The sequence below is a fragment of the Bison bison genome, unplaced genomic scaffold (assembly GCF_000754665.1).
Source record: "Bison bison bison isolate TAMUID 2011002044 unplaced genomic scaffold, Bison_UMD1.0 scf7180017864166, whole genome shotgun sequence".
Taxonomy (NCBI): domain Eukaryota; kingdom Metazoa; phylum Chordata; class Mammalia; order Artiodactyla; family Bovidae; genus Bison; species Bison bison.
This window is the reverse complement of record NW_011494738.1, coordinates 1,322,159-1,341,241: the sequence shown is the minus strand read 5'-3', so window position 1 is coordinate 1,341,241 and position 19,083 is coordinate 1,322,159. Positions and strand designations below refer to the sequence as shown.

The following is a 19,083-nucleotide window of genomic DNA, read 5'->3' as shown; positions in this document are numbered from 1 at the left end:
AGATAAAATTGCCAACATCCGCTGGCTCACAGAAAAAGCAAGAGAATTCCAGAAAAACATCTGCTTCATCGACTACGCTAAAGCCTTGGTCTGTGTGGATCACAACAAACTGGAAAATTCTTGAAAAGATGGGAATACCAGACCGCCTGACCTGCCTCCTGAGAAATCTGTACGCAGGTCAAGAAGCAACAATTAGAAATGGACATGGAACAACAGACTGGTTCCAAATTGGGAAAGGAGTACATCAAGGCTGTACACTGTCACTCTGTTTGTTTAACTTATATGCAGAGTACATCATGTGAAATGCTGGGCTGGAAGAAGCACAAGTTGGAATCAAGATTGCCAGGAGAAGTATCAATAACCCCAGATATGCAGATGACACCACCCTTATGGCAGAAAGTGAAGAAAAACTAAAAAGCCTCTTGATGAAAGTGAAAGAGGAGAGTAAAAAAGCTGGCTTAAAACTCAACATTCAAATAACTAAGATCATGGCATCTGGCCCCAACACTTCATGGCAAAAAACATGGGAAACAATGGAAACAGTGAGAGACTTTATTTTCTTGGTCTCCAACATCACTGCAGATGGTGACTGCAGCCATGAAATTAAAAGATGCTTACTCCTTGGAAGAAAAATTATGATCAACCTGCTGCAGCTGCTGCTAAGTCGCTTCAGTCAGACTCTGTGTGACCCCATAGACGGCAGCCCACCAGGCTCCGCCATTCCTGGGATTCTCTAGGCAAGAACACTGGAGTGGGTTGCCATTTCCTACTTCAATGCATAAAAGTGAAAAGTGAAAGTGAAGTCGCTCAGTCATGTCCGACTCTTAGCGACCCCATGGACTGCAGCCTACCAGGCTCCTCCCATCCATGGGATTTTTCCAGGCAAGAGTACTGGAGTGGGGTGCCACTGCCTTCTCCTACTTTGCGGACAAAGGTCCATCTAGTCAAAGCTATGGCTTTTCCAGTAGTCGTATGGATGCAAGAGTTGAACTATAAAGAAAACTGAGTGCCAAAGAATTGATGCTTTTGAACTGTGGTGCTGGAGAAGACTCTTGAGAGTCCCTTAGACAGCAAGGAAATCAAACCAATCAACCCTAGAGGAAATCAGTCCTGAATATTCATTGGAAGGACTGATGCTGAAGCTCCAATACTTCAGCCACCGGATGATGCGAAGACCTGACTCATTTGAAAAGACCCTGATGCTGGGAAAGATTGAAGGCAGGAGGAGAAGGGGATGATGGGATGAGATGGTTGGATGGCATCACTGAATCAATGGACATGAGTTTGAGCAAGCTCTGGGAGCTGGTGATGGACAGGGAAGCCTGATGTGCTCAGTCCATGGAGTCACAAAGAGTTGAACACAACTGAGCAACTGAACTGAATTGAAAGTACTAGACTTTTTCTTGGAATTTGAGGTTTCAAAAGGCAGAACCCCCTAGTAAAGCTGAGCCCAGTGGAGACCTTCACATGCTTTTCTAATGCAGAAGGTGAGAAGAAAACTATAGCCCAGGGTTACATACAGCTTAAACCACAACTTTGAAAACCAATGACTCTCCAAGCAGTGTCCTTAGAAAAATTAAATCACAATTTCAGGGAATGGGACTCACACCTCTTCCCCCTCCCAAGTATCATTAAATTGTGTAGCTTCCAGTGATTGCAATGTGCAGCCAAGACTGAGAACCATTGTTTTAAAATAAGAGCCCCCATCTAAAAGACCCCTTACACAGAAGGTCAGTCACAGAACAGAATTAAATCGTAACCAGGTGGTTTAAATTTGTTCAACCACCTTATACTACTGTTCTGGTAGTCATGGGTGTTATTTAAACAAGGTTGACAAATATCACTAGGTTAAATAAAGTTATCCAGCCTCTTTTGGACTTCTCAGAAACTAATAAGGTAATACACACTAGGCTCTCCAAGAAAAGGACACATACACAGCTTTCACAGCTTACTTTTACTAGAACCCTCCTCCTCTACCTCCTTTTCCATTATTTCTCTTCCCCTTACGTCTGGCATTCAATGTAACAAACCCACTTTACAACAAATCCTGAGGATTGATCAAAACATTTGCCTGTGGTAAAATTTTATACTAATGTTTGAAATAAATGCTGCTGAATGGAATTAGAAATATTTTGTCAATGATTTTGCCCATAATATTTGACTAGAATTAGTCTTCTGGCAAATGGACTATTTCTCAATCTAGGGACACCTGAAATCTTTTCTAAGATTTAGAAGCCTGCAGTTAACTGCAAGGGAAGAAAACAAATGCAATAATTACAGCTGACCTCTGAGCACAGGAGTTTGAACTACACAGGTCCACCTGTCAGCACAGTTTTTTCAGCAGTAAATACTACAGGATCCTCAGTTGTTTGAACCTGTGAATATGGAGCCAGGGGTACCGGGGGAACCACAGACACAGAGGGGCCTTGGATAAGGAGGAACTGGGGCTGTGGAGAGCCAGTCATGAACTGCGCACAGACTGTCAACTCTGTGTGTGTGTGAGGCGGGGGTCAGTGCTCCCGATCCCCACACTGGTCAAGGGTCAACTGTACACAAGGATTTAAAAGGAGAAATCTGCAGCATGTGTCTTATTTTTATTTGTCCAGGTCAACCACCAAAAGGGAGATCTAGATGAGGCACACTGATAACCACCATCTCATGTCAAGTCTTTTCCAACAGGCCTGATGAACCCTGGGGTTTGGTTATTTCTTCAGAATGACCTACAGAATAGCCAGGCCCCCTCACACACTTCCAAAAATATGATAGTAAGAAAGGAGAAGAAAAATTTCACATGCTAAGAATACTGACTCTAAATTTTGTAATTTCTGAGGAAGAAGGTTTCAAATAGAAGTAGTGGTAATTATGACCCAGAGTCTAGAAATGTAGATTATATAAATTTGAGGGCATGAAACACTTACAAAGATAGTGACTTATAGAGAAACTTCTTTCAAATTTTAAAAAGCTATTATTTTAAATAAGCCACAGAGCTTGATACAATGTCTATTTTCTAAATGAAAAACAAAATTATAAATAAGACTACTTCCTTCTGTATTTTCTTAAAATTAATGTGGTGTCCATTTTCCTAGCTATGAACAATATAAAATAAAAGTAATCCAAATCAAAAGCTGGTTCTTATAAATTTTTTAAAAACTCTGTTATTTAACAAGAAAAATTCATTTGGAAACTGCAGAGACTGGGGCTATTTATTAGCAAACTTCCCAAATTTAAAACCTGAATAAAAGGAAATACAATCAATGTAACAGAGCAAATTGATTTTTCCCTTAAATTGAAGAAGAGAAAGAAAAAAAAAAAGAGATCTGAAAAAACATTTTTGCTCACTTTAGGGAGGAAGAATATGATTCTCCCACCAACTGCTGTGCTAAAAGGCAAAGGGTAAACGAGTCAGAAGGAAAATAATCTTTTTAAAAATGCTCTCTATATGAATAAAAACTATGGGGGTGAGAGTGGCAAATACTCAAGGAACGTCCTCTAGAAAAGGAATACTATTAAGTCATTTTAAAGGGAGACAACAGTGCTTTGTTTTCCTCAGCTTTTCTCAGTAAGACATATTAAGCAAGTATCCTGTGTTTCTATAGTTCCCTTATTCAGTGAGAACAAGTGGAATCTACACTACCCATACACAATGATGTAAGAAAAGGTTTCACTGAAGTACTCCACGTACAGCAGAACCACAAAGTTTATCAAGGAAGACCCTCCATGTATATTATCAGAGGGCTTTGTATTGCAAGAGTAAGACAGACACCCTGCCTTATTCCTTGCCTCAACAGATTTTGAGACCGAAATGCAAGGATCATTCAGAGTATTAATACAAATGTTATTTTGAGCCCTGAATGAATCTGCCTTAGCAGAAATCACCAAGCAGCTTTTCTTGAGCTCTGGACTTGCCAAAAAACACTACTTTGGAAAACCATTCAAAGGAGTTATCTCTTTCCTAATCCTTAAGGAGAAGCAGTAGTAAACTAGGCTTCTAATTCAACTGCTTTTTTCCCCCCAATATTAAGAAACAATATTTTTTAAATAAAAGAAAATTTCATAAAATGTAAGTGTTCCAAAAAGTAACCTATCTCATTATATGCCTCTTCAAATTACTATTACCTTCAAATTAGCAAAATCACTGAAGGCAAGAATTTACCAAGTTCAGATTCTTTCATTTATGTTAGTTTCCTCATTAAGAAAAAACCAAAAAACCCAAGGTAATTTTCAAAGGAAATTTTTAAAATGAGATTTAACAGCAAAAAGAAATTATCTCATGAAAGTATTTATTAATAAAATTTCCTTTTCATCTACTTTCAAATATCAGTGCAAATCAGATTTTAAAGGTTTTCTAAAGTATTTCATCAGTCCTCCTGTAATATTTCCTCACTTCCCTACCCTCTGCAAATACTCCCACACCTACGTAACCGTCTACACACAGAGCTGTGTACGGAGGACAATAAGCTCTGAAAGAGTAAGATTTCAACTGATTGAAGACAAGGGGAAACTTGAAGCTCTAGAAAACAATGAATGAGTCATTCCCAGATCAATTTGTTTTGTTTTAAACAGATTTCTTCAAGAATGCCTCTTCTCTCAAGAAAAATGTTAGACATGCATAACTGCCTTCACTGTTACACAGTGCAAACATGAGGACTTTTAGTTTATATCTGTTGCAGTTTTTATTAATAAGTATAAAAAAAAATGACTCCTCAATCCACAGCTTCATGATGCCTTTGTTCGAAGCCCTCCGCTCCCCTCCAACAATTTTTGACTGCCAAATTCAGAGATGGCCCTATGCTGTTTGAACCTCTGTGTCACTATTTAGTGTTTCCTCTCAATCAACTCCTACCCACAAAACGCTTCATTTTAAACTACACTAGTGCATTCCCCTCAAGAATTTTTCAAACATGTTTTACCCCCAGCAGTCAACCTATTCACTGCAAATACACTTCAATGAATAGAAACTGGTTTCTTCCAGGACCCATGAGTACAAGGTTGAATTTGATTTGCTCCCAAATATTATTTGTTTCCTCTTGATACTAATCAAAGATCCCAATGATATAACCATGATCTCTTTATTTACAGACTGACATCAGATTATTTTAAAGCACTATTACAGAATGGGTCACCAAATGCAAGCACTCTACACAAAAGAGATAATAAATAATAAAAAGAAACTCAATTTTTTACCATTAATGTTATTCATAACTGAGGTTCCAAGTCTTAATAGAGAAGCATACAGCTGAAAATAATGTCCATTACTGGCCTATTAAGGCTAAGATACATGTAAATAATAAAAAGAAACTCAATTTTTTACCATTAATGTTATTCATAACTGAGGTTCCAAGTCTTAATAGAGAAGCATACAGCTGAAAATAATGTCCATTACTGGCCTATTAAGGCTAAGATACATGTAAATAATAAAAAGAAACTCAATTTTTTACCATTAATGTTATTCATAACTGAGGTTCCAAGTCTTAATAGAGAAGCATACAGCTGAAAATAATGTCCATTACTGGCCTATTAAGGCTAAGATACATGTAAATAATAAAAAGAAACTCAATTTTTTACCATTAATGTTATTCATAACTGAGGTTCCAAGTCTTAATAGAGAAGCATACAGCTGAAAATAATGTCCATTACTGGCCTATTAAGGCTAAGATACATGTTAAAAGCATTTTGAGCATTTAAACCTATTCTGACCACTACAGAAATTGTTTTGCCAAATCTAAAGGCCCAATCGTCCTATTGCTATGACATCCTTAGTTTGCACAAATTGCAAACTTGTACATATCTCTTGGAAAAGAGAAATTGTGGTAATTACTACCATAGTACATTTCTACCCAGGCTTAGATAGGAAACAAGTCTGTCTTAAATCACAGGCTGCTACTGCTGCTGCTAAGTCGCTTCAGTCGGTGTCCGACTCTGTGCGACCCCATAGACAGCAGCCCACCAGGCTCCCCCGCCCCTGGGATTCTCCAGGCAAGAACACTGGAGTGGGTTGCCATTTCCTTCTCCAATGCATGAAAGTGAAAAGTGAAAGTGAAGTCGCTCAGTCGTTTCCAACCCTTCGCGACCAATGGCATGGACTGCAGCCTACCAGGCTTCTCTGTCCATGGGATTCTCCAGGCAAGAGTACTGGAGTGGGGTGCCATTATACAAAACACAGACAGTAGGTTCTACACAAGGGAAAAGTACTGTAGTCCCAGTTCTTGGGGTTCAAATTATGTGACCAATTTAGTGCTCATTTAGAGTCAGTCTGAACTCTGGCAAGCTTACTTACAAGGTGAGACTAATAGCTGCTATGTAGCAAGATCCAAAAACTAAATTCCAAGGATTACCAACTGATGATTAGTTGAAGTGTTTCAGAATATTAACACTTTTCAAGAAAACATTCAAAAAAAGTGTAGGAATATGAAATAGCTTATATGTATATATGAATTACACACAAGCTAAGAAATTAAGTGCCGGATTCTGAAAGTCAAACCAGATGAAATAATATTTGGCATTAAATCTACTAGATAATCTTTATTCTTACAGCCAAAATTCTCATTTTTAATCTTTATGACTTCCAAAACTTAAGAATTTATAACATTTTCCCTTAAAAAGCAATTGCCTTTCCTCCATCTTAAATATTTTATTTGATTCTGAATTTCAGAACAGAAGTTTACAGTAATGATTTCATTACATCTTTATCATTTACTTTAATATAGAAAACAGAGTTTTACTCTCTTAACTTCAATGTTAAATTCTGGGTATGTCAAAAAATGGAAAGCAAATAAACTTACCTTCAGAGAATCAACTAAATCATCAACTAAGAAGAGGCGTCTGAGTTCTTTTATTGTGCAGTTAACATGACCAAGAGCAGAATTGCTGTACTTCTGAACCAACTCCTCAGATATAGCAACTTCAGATTCCAAATATGCCCTAGAAAAGAAGACACACCTTAACTGTCACTGACTGGAATAATTTTTTGTGAATGTCAATCAATTGGCAAATAGATATCCATAAAGGAGCACATTAATAAAATATTTTACTATAGAAGTGTACTCCTTCCAAATTAATAAGCACAATGTAAAAACTCCCCAAGCATGGGGTGTTTGATTGATAAGGCAGGTATATGCTTTGAGTCAGACCTATCTGAGCTTGAATGTTAAGCTCTGCCACTTACCTGGCTGTGTAACTTTAGAAGTTATTTAGTCATCCCTTTAAATCAGTTTCCTCATTTATACAACAGAGATTATCTTGAGATTTCAATGAGTAAAGTGCTTATTAACACAATCAAGGACAAAGAAGCACTCAATTAATGTAGTTATTATTGTGGATATGGCTTTTTCAGGTGGACAAAATGTTATCAAGTTTTCCTAACAAAGATCCTATTCATTTCCAAATAATTTCACTCACTTTGCCTAATCTTTAGGGGAAAGAAAGTGAAAGTGAAGTTGATCAGTTGGGTCTGACTCTTTGGGACCCCACAGACTGTGTAGCCTACCAGGTTCCTCCGTCCATGGGATTTTCCAGGCAAGAATACTGGAATGAAAACACCAATAAATCAACCCCCGGACTGTTCAATCAGGTGCTCCAATCTATAATGAAATAGCTGGAATTGTCAAATTTAAGAAGACAACTGTAATGGGGAAAACTAGTCAAGTCAGCAGGAATTGTTTCATTATTGTTTCAAACATCTTGGAGCAATCAGAAGTGCTATTCTCTCTTATCTGTTGGAAGCAGCTCCTTATCCAGTCCCTCTCAAAAACTCCCCATGTCTGAGGATGCTAGTTACACTGGAAATTACGGTCCTCTCTAGTAATTCCTTGTCTCCTAGTTCTACTCCTGCAATATGCCCAAATACATCTCCTTGTTTTTATTCACTATACCATCACTATAATTTAAGTGGATTTATTTGGATTCCTTTTCTTTTTTTTTTTTTTTTGAGCTATACTAGATAGTGCTATTCAGGCTGAACTCAGGAATCAGAAGACCTGATACCACCTAGGTATTTAACCTTGCAAAGGCATGTAACTTCTCTGGGTCATGGTTCCAACTCTGCAAAATTAGAGAAACAGACTTCTGAATCCATTCAAACTCAAACATTCTATGTCCAACCCTGAATGTTTCCAATCTTCTTTCTCATTGCTCTGCTGTAGTTCAAAATTGGGCTATTCATGAAACGTTCTTCACCTTAATGGGAGGCTTTGTTCCTCATGCTCTCTCCCCATCCACAGCGCCCTCCTCCCACCTCTAGCGAGGGCACACCCAAGTCAGTCAGCACCACCTCAAATCCCACCCTTACATGAAAGCCTCTCCACCACCCTACTATGTAACTCAAATAATGCTTTCTTTTGTATTTTTCTTATAGTAATTATCATATCCATCCTGAAATATAGACGTGTGTATACTTGTACATTTTTTTCTACTACAGTATAAACTGTCAAGGACTAAAACATTATCTTTATTAGTACAATGTCTAGCACAGGACAACTACTATTTCAGTTCAGTCGCTCAGTTGTGTCCAGCTCTTTGTGATCCCATGGACTGCAGCACACCCGGCTTCCCAGTCCATCATTATTTATTGGCCAACAAATAGCAAGTTATTATTATCAAGTTAAAAATGGTCACACATTCACACCTAACCCTTAAACCAGCAAAGATTTATTAATGCAGTTTTAAGAAATATAGAGAAGTGGCTGATATGACTTAGCTGTATTCTGTTTCTCTGTACCACTGCTTTTGTTCCTGCTGAAGACAAGACATCTGCCCAGCAGGCCCAAAGGCATGCACCGGAAGATATTTACATTCATCCACCTGGCATTTATGTGCTATTACTGCAATGGCAGCACAGCTGTCACTCTTTCCCAAAGACCACAGGTATTACATATCAATTATATGATATTAACTTTACTAATGTGACTGGAGAACTTGGAAAACTGTCCAAAACGCAGTTAAATTGGCATGTTAGCTGAATTTATTACCATAAAAGACCTTTGAGCTAATGATAATGTTTCGTTAGTTTCTTTTAAAAGTCTTCATTAAATCAAACAATATGTAAAATTTATAGATAATTTAGAATTGTTGGCCTGACAATGTTTTTATATATTTCAGTGTAACTAATTAAAAATCATACTCCTTTATGACTTGTGGCATGATATAACTGCTGTTTTGAAACTGCAATTTCGTATTACTGAATTCACTGTTTCCTCTGTAAAATGTAGTAATGTCTAGTCTCATAGAGTCTCATGAAAACTGGGAACCTGAAATTAGGACAATAGGGGTGTTAAGTGATAGAAACTGGTAAGTCTGAGATAAAAGACTCATTGAAAAATATGAAAATTTAGTGGCTGTCAGGGGCCACGTGGGGAGCAGCTATAGGGACAAAACGTCTTTTGAGTATAACGAAAATATCTGGAATGAGATGGTGATGGTTGTACAATTCCATGAATGTATGGAAAACCACTGCATTCTACAGTATGTGAATTACCTCAATTTTTAAAGGAGGGGATGAGGGTGGGGAAAGTGCTGAGTATGAAGTGAGATCAGAAGATCCAAGTTGAGGTGTGTCCACCCCATTAGCAACCAGAGATATAATGCTAGTGTACTTGTCAAAATAAGGTAAGAAGGTGATAATTTACAGACAAGAAAATGGTGAAATAAAAGATAATACCAAAGTAATGCCTTAGGGAAGGAGGAGAAGAAACTAGATAGAACAGGAAAGAATGGTAAGAAAAGACATGGACATAGTGAGGAAGCACAATGGAAAAGCATAATATCAGCATAAAAAGTAATCAATAAAGAAAATATAACTCTCGCCAATCCCAAACATGTTAACAAGATATAGCTTCCTTAAAAGTAAAATTAGGTAACCAACACCTACTTCTAATAAGTAAATATTACTAACATGTAGTGGAGTTAGGCTACAGCTAATGATACATAAACCCAGGCTTTTCCATCAGGAGCCTATGAAATGACCATTAGGAAATCCCAAAAGCAGATGCTTCTGGTATAGCTTTTTAGCAAAAATTTGCAATTATCTTTTAGCAGTTAAAAAAAAAAAAAAAGCATGCCTGTAGCTCTATAAATAGCAGAAATTAGTCTGAGTCAATACTGAGACTGTTTGTAGTGCTGCCAACGTGTGCCTTGTTTTCCAGACATCTCACCTGAATGGGTGGCCTTCATCAGATTTCTGGATAGCCTGGATCACACCCTTATATATCCTAAAGCTGATAGTCACAGAGAGCAGGGCCAAGGCAATGTAGGCCGTTACACTCACAATGCTGAATACTGTCAGCGAGAGCAGCAGGAACAAGCTGGCACCAAACACCACTCCAGTCTTCTTAATGTCTCTCCAGTAGAGGAGGTCAACAACTAAAGACGTAAAAAGAAGAGATCTGAAATTAGAACATTACCTTACCCATTTTTATTTACCTACAAAAGTAAAATGGCCTTAAGTGTATATATATATATATTCAAATAATAGAAAAAATATCTTAACACAGAAAAACTACTAACTCAAAACATGCTAAGAAATTAAAACTTTACTAAAAACTAAACAAGTGAGTTTCACGGCTCTGCTTTTAAGAGATCTCTGAGAAATTTCACAAAACTGTAACCTAACCTGGCTATCACTGAAACAAACATTTCCTACAAAGCTAATAACAGAGGGAAATAGCCTTTACACTACCCAGAAAGCTATTTTCCTCTAGGAGCAGGTAAATGCAATGCCATAAAACTTTAGGTGTCAAAGAAAAAAACATGTTACACTATTAATAATGTTTATTAATAGTAAGGAGTCGGACAAAGCCTAACCTAGCAAGTCTGCTCTTGGCCCATGGTCACAGGCCACCGTGGGGATCGCATAACCAGGGGCCTGTGGTCTCAGGATCAGGTTATGTACAACCCAAGGAGAACATAATTATGTACAACCCTCCTCTGCAGGAGGCCCAAGAGCTCTTGAACTCACAGGCCAAACATAGTTCATCCCTTTCTGGATTGTGGACAGTTGGGATCGGGGAGCATTCTTATAGTAAAATAAATATGGATACACTCGAGTACATTTTTAAATAGTTAATTTTTAAGATGAAGGAGGCAATAAAGAAAAATCACATCTAGGGGCTACTTCAGTCTTGATCCCCAGGTCCTCTAATGTATTTGAATTTCCTTTAGTGTTAAGGGTACTTTTGTGGGAAAATTTATGTATATGAACTACAAAATGTTAGATATTATTATGAAGCCCTAAATTCCTGTTAGTAAATGAGTACTGATAAAGATATTTTAAATGCCCATAAGTGTGCTGCACATACCAGGGGTTCAACATTTATTATGTTTAAGGAACATTTATTCCACCCTTCTAAATATGATCTGATTTGAATGCTATTAACATCCTATATATGATTTACAGCTTTGTTTTCAAACTCTGATTTCAACTATTTATTAAAGTTTCTCTATTTCGAGTTTCCTCAACTCTGCCTAAAACACCCACATCAGTTTTGTTCTATTCAACTAGTTTCTACTACTATGCCAATATACTAGCACAACTGTGACTTGATCAGAACTTGAAATAGTGCATCTGCACCATGAATAACAAACACTAAATAACAGCAATGCTAACAGCTTTCTGACATTCAGCACTCACTCACTGAGCTGATACTGTTAAAAAACAAAAACAACTCAACCTAGTAGAATGAATTTAAAGACCTGAAAATGGGGCCATGGGTTTTTCTTTAAGCCCTGTCCAACTCTAAAACACTATAATTCTAGAAAGATAAGACACATAAAAACAGTATCAGTAAATGCTAAAACAAATACCATACCACTGTGAGAATTTAGAAAAGGAAAAAGACTAGAGGAAATTTTAAAAGACTTTGTGAAAGAGGCAGATATCAAGCTGAATCTTGAAGAATGGGTAGGCATCTAGAAAACCTACAGGGACAGGGCTCATTGTGAGTCTCTGCTAGCAACAATCCTAATAACCAGTGCAGTTTTCTTTCTTTCAGCAAGAGGGTAAGGAAAGCAGTAACAAAGTTAGCCTTTGGTAACATTCTTTCCTGGAGGCACCCCCTGTGCCCCACAACAGCAGCGTATCTAAGACAGACACAACAGGAGCTTACACAGACAAAGCACTTAAGACTCCAGAGTTGAACCACCTAGACTCAAACACTGATTCCATAACATACTAGTTACGTGACTTCAGGTAAGTCATTAGATCACTCTACACTTCACCTTCTTCCTCTATAAAATATGTATACAAATAGGAATGATTTTACTGAGATCATTACTGATTTTACTGAGATGTTGTAAGGATTAAGTGAGATAATGAATTAACAAAATTCTTCATCAGTAAGATAATGAATAGAATACATTTAATATAGTATACAGCATAAAATAAGTATTTCTTAATAAATGTCAAAGCTGTTATTTTTGTTATTGGTATAAATGCCACCATAATCATTATCACCTTCTTATTCAGGTTTTTAAATAATAAATACACAGAAAAAAAGAAAATGTCAACCTAGTGCTTTCCAGATGGCACTAGTGGTAAAGAACCCGCCCGCCAATGCAGGAGATGTAAGAGACTTGGGTTCCACCCCTGGGTTGGGAGATCCCCTGGAGGAGGGCACAGCAATTGACTCTAGTATTCTTGCCTGGAGAATCCCATGGAGAGGAGCCTAGTGGGCTATGGTCCATAGGGCTGAAAAGAGTTGGACATGACCAAAGCAACTTAGCACACATTGCTGTGTTATATCACAAACATGTCACTTTATAAATCACCAGAAAAGGATTTTAAAACATACTTAAGTTTTCATCATTACAGGGCAAATACAAGTTGATAACCTAAATGAATGAGCAAGTAAACACCCCAAATCTATTTTTATATTAAAAAAAAAAACCTCTTCCTTTGTAAAAATGTCTGATCCTCAACGTGCTCCAGAACACTTATTAACCCTCAAATCAACTACTGTTGATAAAAGATAAATGCAGATATCCTCACTATTTCTTACCATTAGACTTAGAGGTATATACAACATATATTAACGTCAAATCAAGTTACATAATAAAACAAGAGTTACTGTCCAAACAGTTTCAATGACTAGATAAGAATTATTTATTAGTAGTCTCTGATTGCTGTATAGATGGCTGTGGTGGAAAGAAGTACCAGGAACAAGGACTCAAGAAACCCACACTCTGGTACCCACATCCTCAGCACTGTATAACTCTGGATGAGGCTCTACTTTCTGTAGACTCACAGAAACAAACAGGATTCACAGTTAGTACATCAATCCTGCATTCAAATTCCCAATCAGTGTGTCCAAATTAGTCAGATTTTATGTTCTATTGTTCGCGCGAGATAAAAATTTAAAATATCTGCTTTCTTTTTTGATCTAGATTTACTAGGGGGTGAGAAGCTTAAATATTTTTATTTTTATCAGTTTTTTAAATGAACATTCCTTTTGGTCAAACATTATTAAAGATTTAGGAAAACAAATTCACATTCCTATAATTTTTCAAGCCATTATAAACTATGCCATTACGACAACAGTATGAGAGGAGCTAAAAAAAGAAAAAGACTGAGAAGCTACAGACTTTTTACACCTAAGAAATGTCTCCCACGTTGCCAATCTACATTCTCCACATATCCCTTTATTTCCTGAGTCAGCATTTACTGGGCACTTAGATCAAATACTGTCTATAGACATTATCTCTTTCAATTAAAACTCTATGAGGCAGGCTTTTAGACAAGAAAACCAAGACCCAGATCATTTAGTAAGTGGTGAACATGAATTTTTAACATAGGCTTCCACAGATAAAACTCACCCTCTTCATGCATGATGCCAAATTAAAGGCTCAGACTTTTATTAAAAATGTGTTAACTATGAAGTCTGAATGGAGAAGGCAATGGCACCCCACTCCAGTACTCTTGCCTGGAAAATCCATGGACAGTGGAGCCTGGTGGGCTGCAGTCCATGGGGTCGCTAAGAGTCAGACATGACTGAGCGACTTCGCTTTCTCTTTTGACTTTCATGCACTGGAGAAGGAAATGGCAACCCACTCCAGTGTTCTTGCCTGGAGAATTCCAGGGACGGGGGAGGCTGGTGGGCTTCCGTCTATGGGGTCGCACAGAGTCGGACACAACTGAAGGGACTTAGCAGCAGTAGCAGCAGCATGAAGTCTGAAAGGCTATCTAGTTAACAGTTTTTTATCTCTGGGTTGAACTGTTATGAACTTAATTTGCTCCATTCCCTTTTATGCCACCTGAAATTGTCCTTTTGAGGGAAGCATGAATTACTACTTATTTACCAAAAATACACCCTTTCTATTCCTGTTTGATACCACTAGAGAATCTTATAACAAATATGGTTCTCCCAGTAGGCTTTCCTACTGGGAAGAAAATACCCTCCCTGATACCTCAATATTAATATTTACATACAGCTCATAGTTAAAGTTCTGGTGCTTTGGGCTGAATCAAGCCAATTTCCTCTAAGCTAATGATATGAGAAGTCATGTATATGATCCAGTGATATTCAGTGACTGCTGCCTAATGTTAACCTAACTGCATGCAAGTACAGTAAACTATAACCTACTGCTTCCTTTCTACCTATCAAATGGTTCCTAAAAATGAGATCTTTTCAAGAAATGGAAGAGCTCTGAAGATCTTGTCTGCAAGTCTATATATACTGTGTGAAAATATGCAAATAGCTATATAAGAGCTCTCAAAGCAGATTCGATGAGAGTCATGTGGAAATAAGTCCCAGAGACGCCCTGGTGATGAGGAGGAACAAAGGGCAGAAGAGTCAAGAGAGACTCGACAACTAGGTACTGACAGGCAAACGTAAGACAAAAGCAATATACCCTACAGGAAGGTCTGAGAAGCAATCTGCATGGTCGTCATGGTCATTGTGCCAAGTATAGAAGGGTTTCAATCTTTTTTTGTAAAGGAATTTAACAGATTGTTAATGAAGCTGCAAGGATGAAAAAAATACAGTTTCTAGCAAAGAGGGGTACAATTTTAATTGATATTCACCAGTATTTCTAGTTTCACAGATTCCTTAAATTGGTTTTAATGAAAAAACTTTGAAAGATGAAGTTTATCCAGTATTGGTGATTCTCAATGGAGGGAGTCATAAAATTTTTTCAAAATCCTTTCCTTCTTGAGAAATATATTCAAATACTATTGCTTCTAATATCCATCAAGAAATGTATGCACTATATCCATTAGTTAATTTAGATGTTTGTTCAACCCTGACACCAAAATCAGGCAGACACATCACAAGAAAACTACAGACCAAGATTCCTTATGAATACAGATATAGTAATCCTCAACAAGGTATGAGCAATCCAAATCTAGCAACACATTAAAAGGATTACATACCATGGCCAAGTGGTGTTTATCACAGGAATACAAGGCTGGTTTCAACATGTGAAAACCCATCAATAATACACCATATTAAAAGAATTAAGGACAAAACCCCACATGATCACAACAAAGAAGCATATGACAACATCCAAGACCCTTTTCATCAGAAAAATACAAACTAACAATAGGAATGGAAGGAATGTCCTCAAGCTGATAAAGGTTATCTACAAAAAACCCACAACTAACATCATACTTAATGGTGAAAGACTGAAAGCATTTCCCCTAAGGCCAAGAACTAGGGTAGGATATTCCTCTTTCAACTTATATTCAACACTGTTCTGGAGATATGGAGGTAAGGCAGTCAAGAAAAAAAAACAAAAGGTATCCAGACAGTAAAGGAAGAAATTCAACGATCTCTATTTGCAAATAAGACAGTGTTACAGGTGGAAAATCCTAAGGAATCCACCAAAAAAGCAACAAACTAATAAACAAGTCCAGAAAGGTTGTAGGATATACACACACACACACACACACACACACACATATATATATTGATCAATATATAAAAAATCAATTGTATTTCTATACTAGCAGTAAATGATCTGAAAATGGATTAAGAAAAGAATTCCATTTACAATAGCATCAAAAAGTTTAAACAGAGCAAAAGACTTAGAAACTGAAACTACAAGTGTTGAAAGAAATTAAAGACAAATACATAGAAAGACAGCCCATGTTTACAGATTAAAAGGCATTATTATAAAAATGGGAATACGCCTCAAATTGATCTATAGAGCAATCTCTATCAAAATCCTAGCTGCCTTTTAGAAAAAACTGACAGGCCAACTATAGAATTCCTATGGAAATGCAAGAGATCCAGAACAGCCAGAATAATTTTGAAAAACAAGAGAGTTGGAGCTTTCCTTTTTCAAAGCTTCCAACAAAGCTACAGTAATCAGTTTGGTAGCTGCATAAGGATGGACAGATAGATAGATTATGGAATAAAATTAAAAGTCCAGAAATAAACCCTTACATTATGGTCAAGTGATTTTTGACAAGGATGCAAAGACATTCAATGGGGGAAAGAACAGTTTTTTCAACAAGTGGCGCTAGGACAACTGGACATTTAACTTCAAAGAGACTGAGGTTGGACCCATACCTTACACCATATACAACTCAAAACGGATTAAAGACCTGAAGAGTTTAAAGTACAAAACTTACAAGAAAAAAATAAGTATAAATCTTCATGATTTTGGATTAGGCAATGTTTCCTTATAGCAGAAACAGTTTAAAAAAAGTAATAAATTGACCTCAATAAATTAAAAACTTCTGTGCTTTAGAGGACATTATCAAAGTGAATATTCAACCACAGAATAGGAGAAAGTTTTTACAAATTAAACATCTGATACAAGACTTGAATTCAGAATATATTTAAGAAACTCTTACAACTCAACAATAGAAAGACAAATCAGCTGAAAATTGGCAAAGGATTTGAATATAAATTTCTGCAAAGAATATGGCCAGTAAGCAGTGTAAAGGTGTCATTAATCATTAGAGAAATGCAAACCAAAACCACAACCAGATATCACTTCAGACACACTAGGCTGGCTAAAATAAAAAAGGCAGATGACAAATGTTGGCAAGAAGTAAAAGACTGGAATCCTCTTACATTGCTGATGGGAATATAAAATTCAGCAATGGTGAAAAACTGGCAATCCCTCAAAAAGTTGAACAGAGAGTTACCATATGACAAAGCAATTCCACTCCTAGGAATTTCCATTCAAAAGACTAGAAAAATCTATGTATACAAACGTTCACAGCAGCATTACTCATAGTAACCCAAAGAGGAAACAATCCAAATATCCGTCAACTGATGAATGGCCATTACTTGGCCACCTCATGCGAAGAGTTGACTCACTGGAAAAGACTCTGATGCTGGGGGGGATTGGGGGCAGGAGGAAAAGGGGACGACAGAGGATGAGCTGGATGGCATCACTGACTCGATAGACGTGGGTCTGAGTGAACTCCGGGAGTTGGTGATGGATAGGGAGGCCTGGCGTGCTGCGATTCATGGGGTCGCAAAGAGTCAGACACGACTGAGCAACTGAACTGAACTGATGAATGGATAAACAAAATATTCATATGACAGAATATTATTCAGCCATAAAAAGGAATGAAGTACTGATAACATGCAACAACATGGATGAATCTTGAAAATATTACGCTAAGCTAAAGAAGCCAAACACAAAAGGTTACACAGTTGTACGGTTCTGTTTACATCAAGTGTCTTGAATAGGCAATTCTATAGAAGCAGAAAGCAGATTTGTGGTTGCCAAGAACTGGGAGCAGAGACTGGGAATGACTGATGATGGGTTTAAGATTTTTTTGAGGGTGGGGATGAAAATGTTCTGAAATTAAATAATGGTGATGGCTGCACAATTCTGGAAATACACTAAAAATCAATGTTGTATATTTAATTAAAAAATTTAAAACAAACAAAAAACCCTTCAGTAAATATTACTGATTGATTAGAATGAAAGCATACTTATGCCAGTTTAAAGCATGTGGTAATTCTAATTGTTCAAAAAATGTTTCTATGCTTTGGATTTAACATTTGTTTATTTAAACTATCAGATATCTACACTTTTAAGTAAAAACCAGTGATGCTTTCAGATAACTTATAAAACAGTAAATACTGTCTTACAGGCTTTTCTCTCCTTACTAGATCCTGAAAGACTGCTAAATGCCTTTAATCTTTATATTACCTGCTTCATTAACATTTCCTGCACTGTCTGAATAATGACCAGATTAACAAGTTTCTATTCCTAAGAATAATTAAAGAGTTTAATATTTTCAAATTAAAGGACATCTTTAAATATGAACTACAAGGTCTCTAAAATGTTAGTTTTGGATTCGTCTGTAATCACTTCAGGACTGCTGTTTATGAAGGAAGAGTTTAATGGCCTCTATATTCTTGAGAAACCAAAATTAAGACAAAGGGCTTGTACAAGGAAAAGTTTACCCTTTCACGCTTCCTGAAGTCCCTTCTGTATTGCAGAATGGAGTGTTAATCATGCAAGGCAACCTAAACTTTATTCTTAAATAAAATGTCCATGAAATTCCTTTTAAAAATCTGAAATTAAATTTAACAGTGCTTTTTCCTTTTGTAACAGTGGAGAATGCTTATGGATTACCAAATATTAATAATTTTGATCAATTTAAACAAAATTTTTGTCATTTAGAAAAAAGTGATTTATTCCCTGCAGTGATTCCCCATTTTTGTTTTCCAAATAAAACTGTGAAAAATCTTTGATTGTGCTTTGTGCAGTGCACAGAGTAGTACAGCATCACTATCAAATCAAAATTTTAATTTAAAATAATTCCCCATACACTACAGTCTTTTATTCAAATGAAATAACTTCTGGCCCAAGGAAGAGTAGGAAGAGTTTTCGTACATGTGGTAATCATAAATTGTCAACTGTCATAGCTAAAAATAGTGCCAGCCTGACATGCAGGAGTCATCCAATTACATTTTGCCCCTAATCAAATTCTTACTGAAGCTCTTCCTTGAATAGCCTGAAGTCAAGTTCCAATTCTTAAATCTTTTATCTGGGTAGGAAAAAACACTTAACTAGGTGCTCCTAAAAACACCGATAGAACAAGCAACAGCTAGTTGAAAAATGCCTACTTCCTAAGCAAAAGCAAATATTAAGTACTCTTTAATAAAGTAAGGTGAAGAATGA

At 36.8% G+C, this 19,083-nt stretch overlaps 1 protein-coding gene across 1 annotated transcript in view; it reads right to left on the bottom strand.

Moving 5' to 3' along the window:
* Positions 1-19,083, bottom strand: part of RTN4 (reticulon 4) — a 75,982-nt gene that overhangs the window by 6,687 nt on the left and 50,212 nt on the right. The window contains exons 5-6 of the mRNA XM_010841696.1: positions 10,149-10,356; positions 6,783-6,921 (exon numbers count right to left, since the gene is read on the bottom strand). Of these exons, the coding sequence (XP_010839998.1) occupies positions 6,783-6,921; positions 10,149-10,356 (347 nt within the window). The remainder of the gene's footprint in view (positions 1-6,782; positions 6,922-10,148; positions 10,357-19,083) is intronic.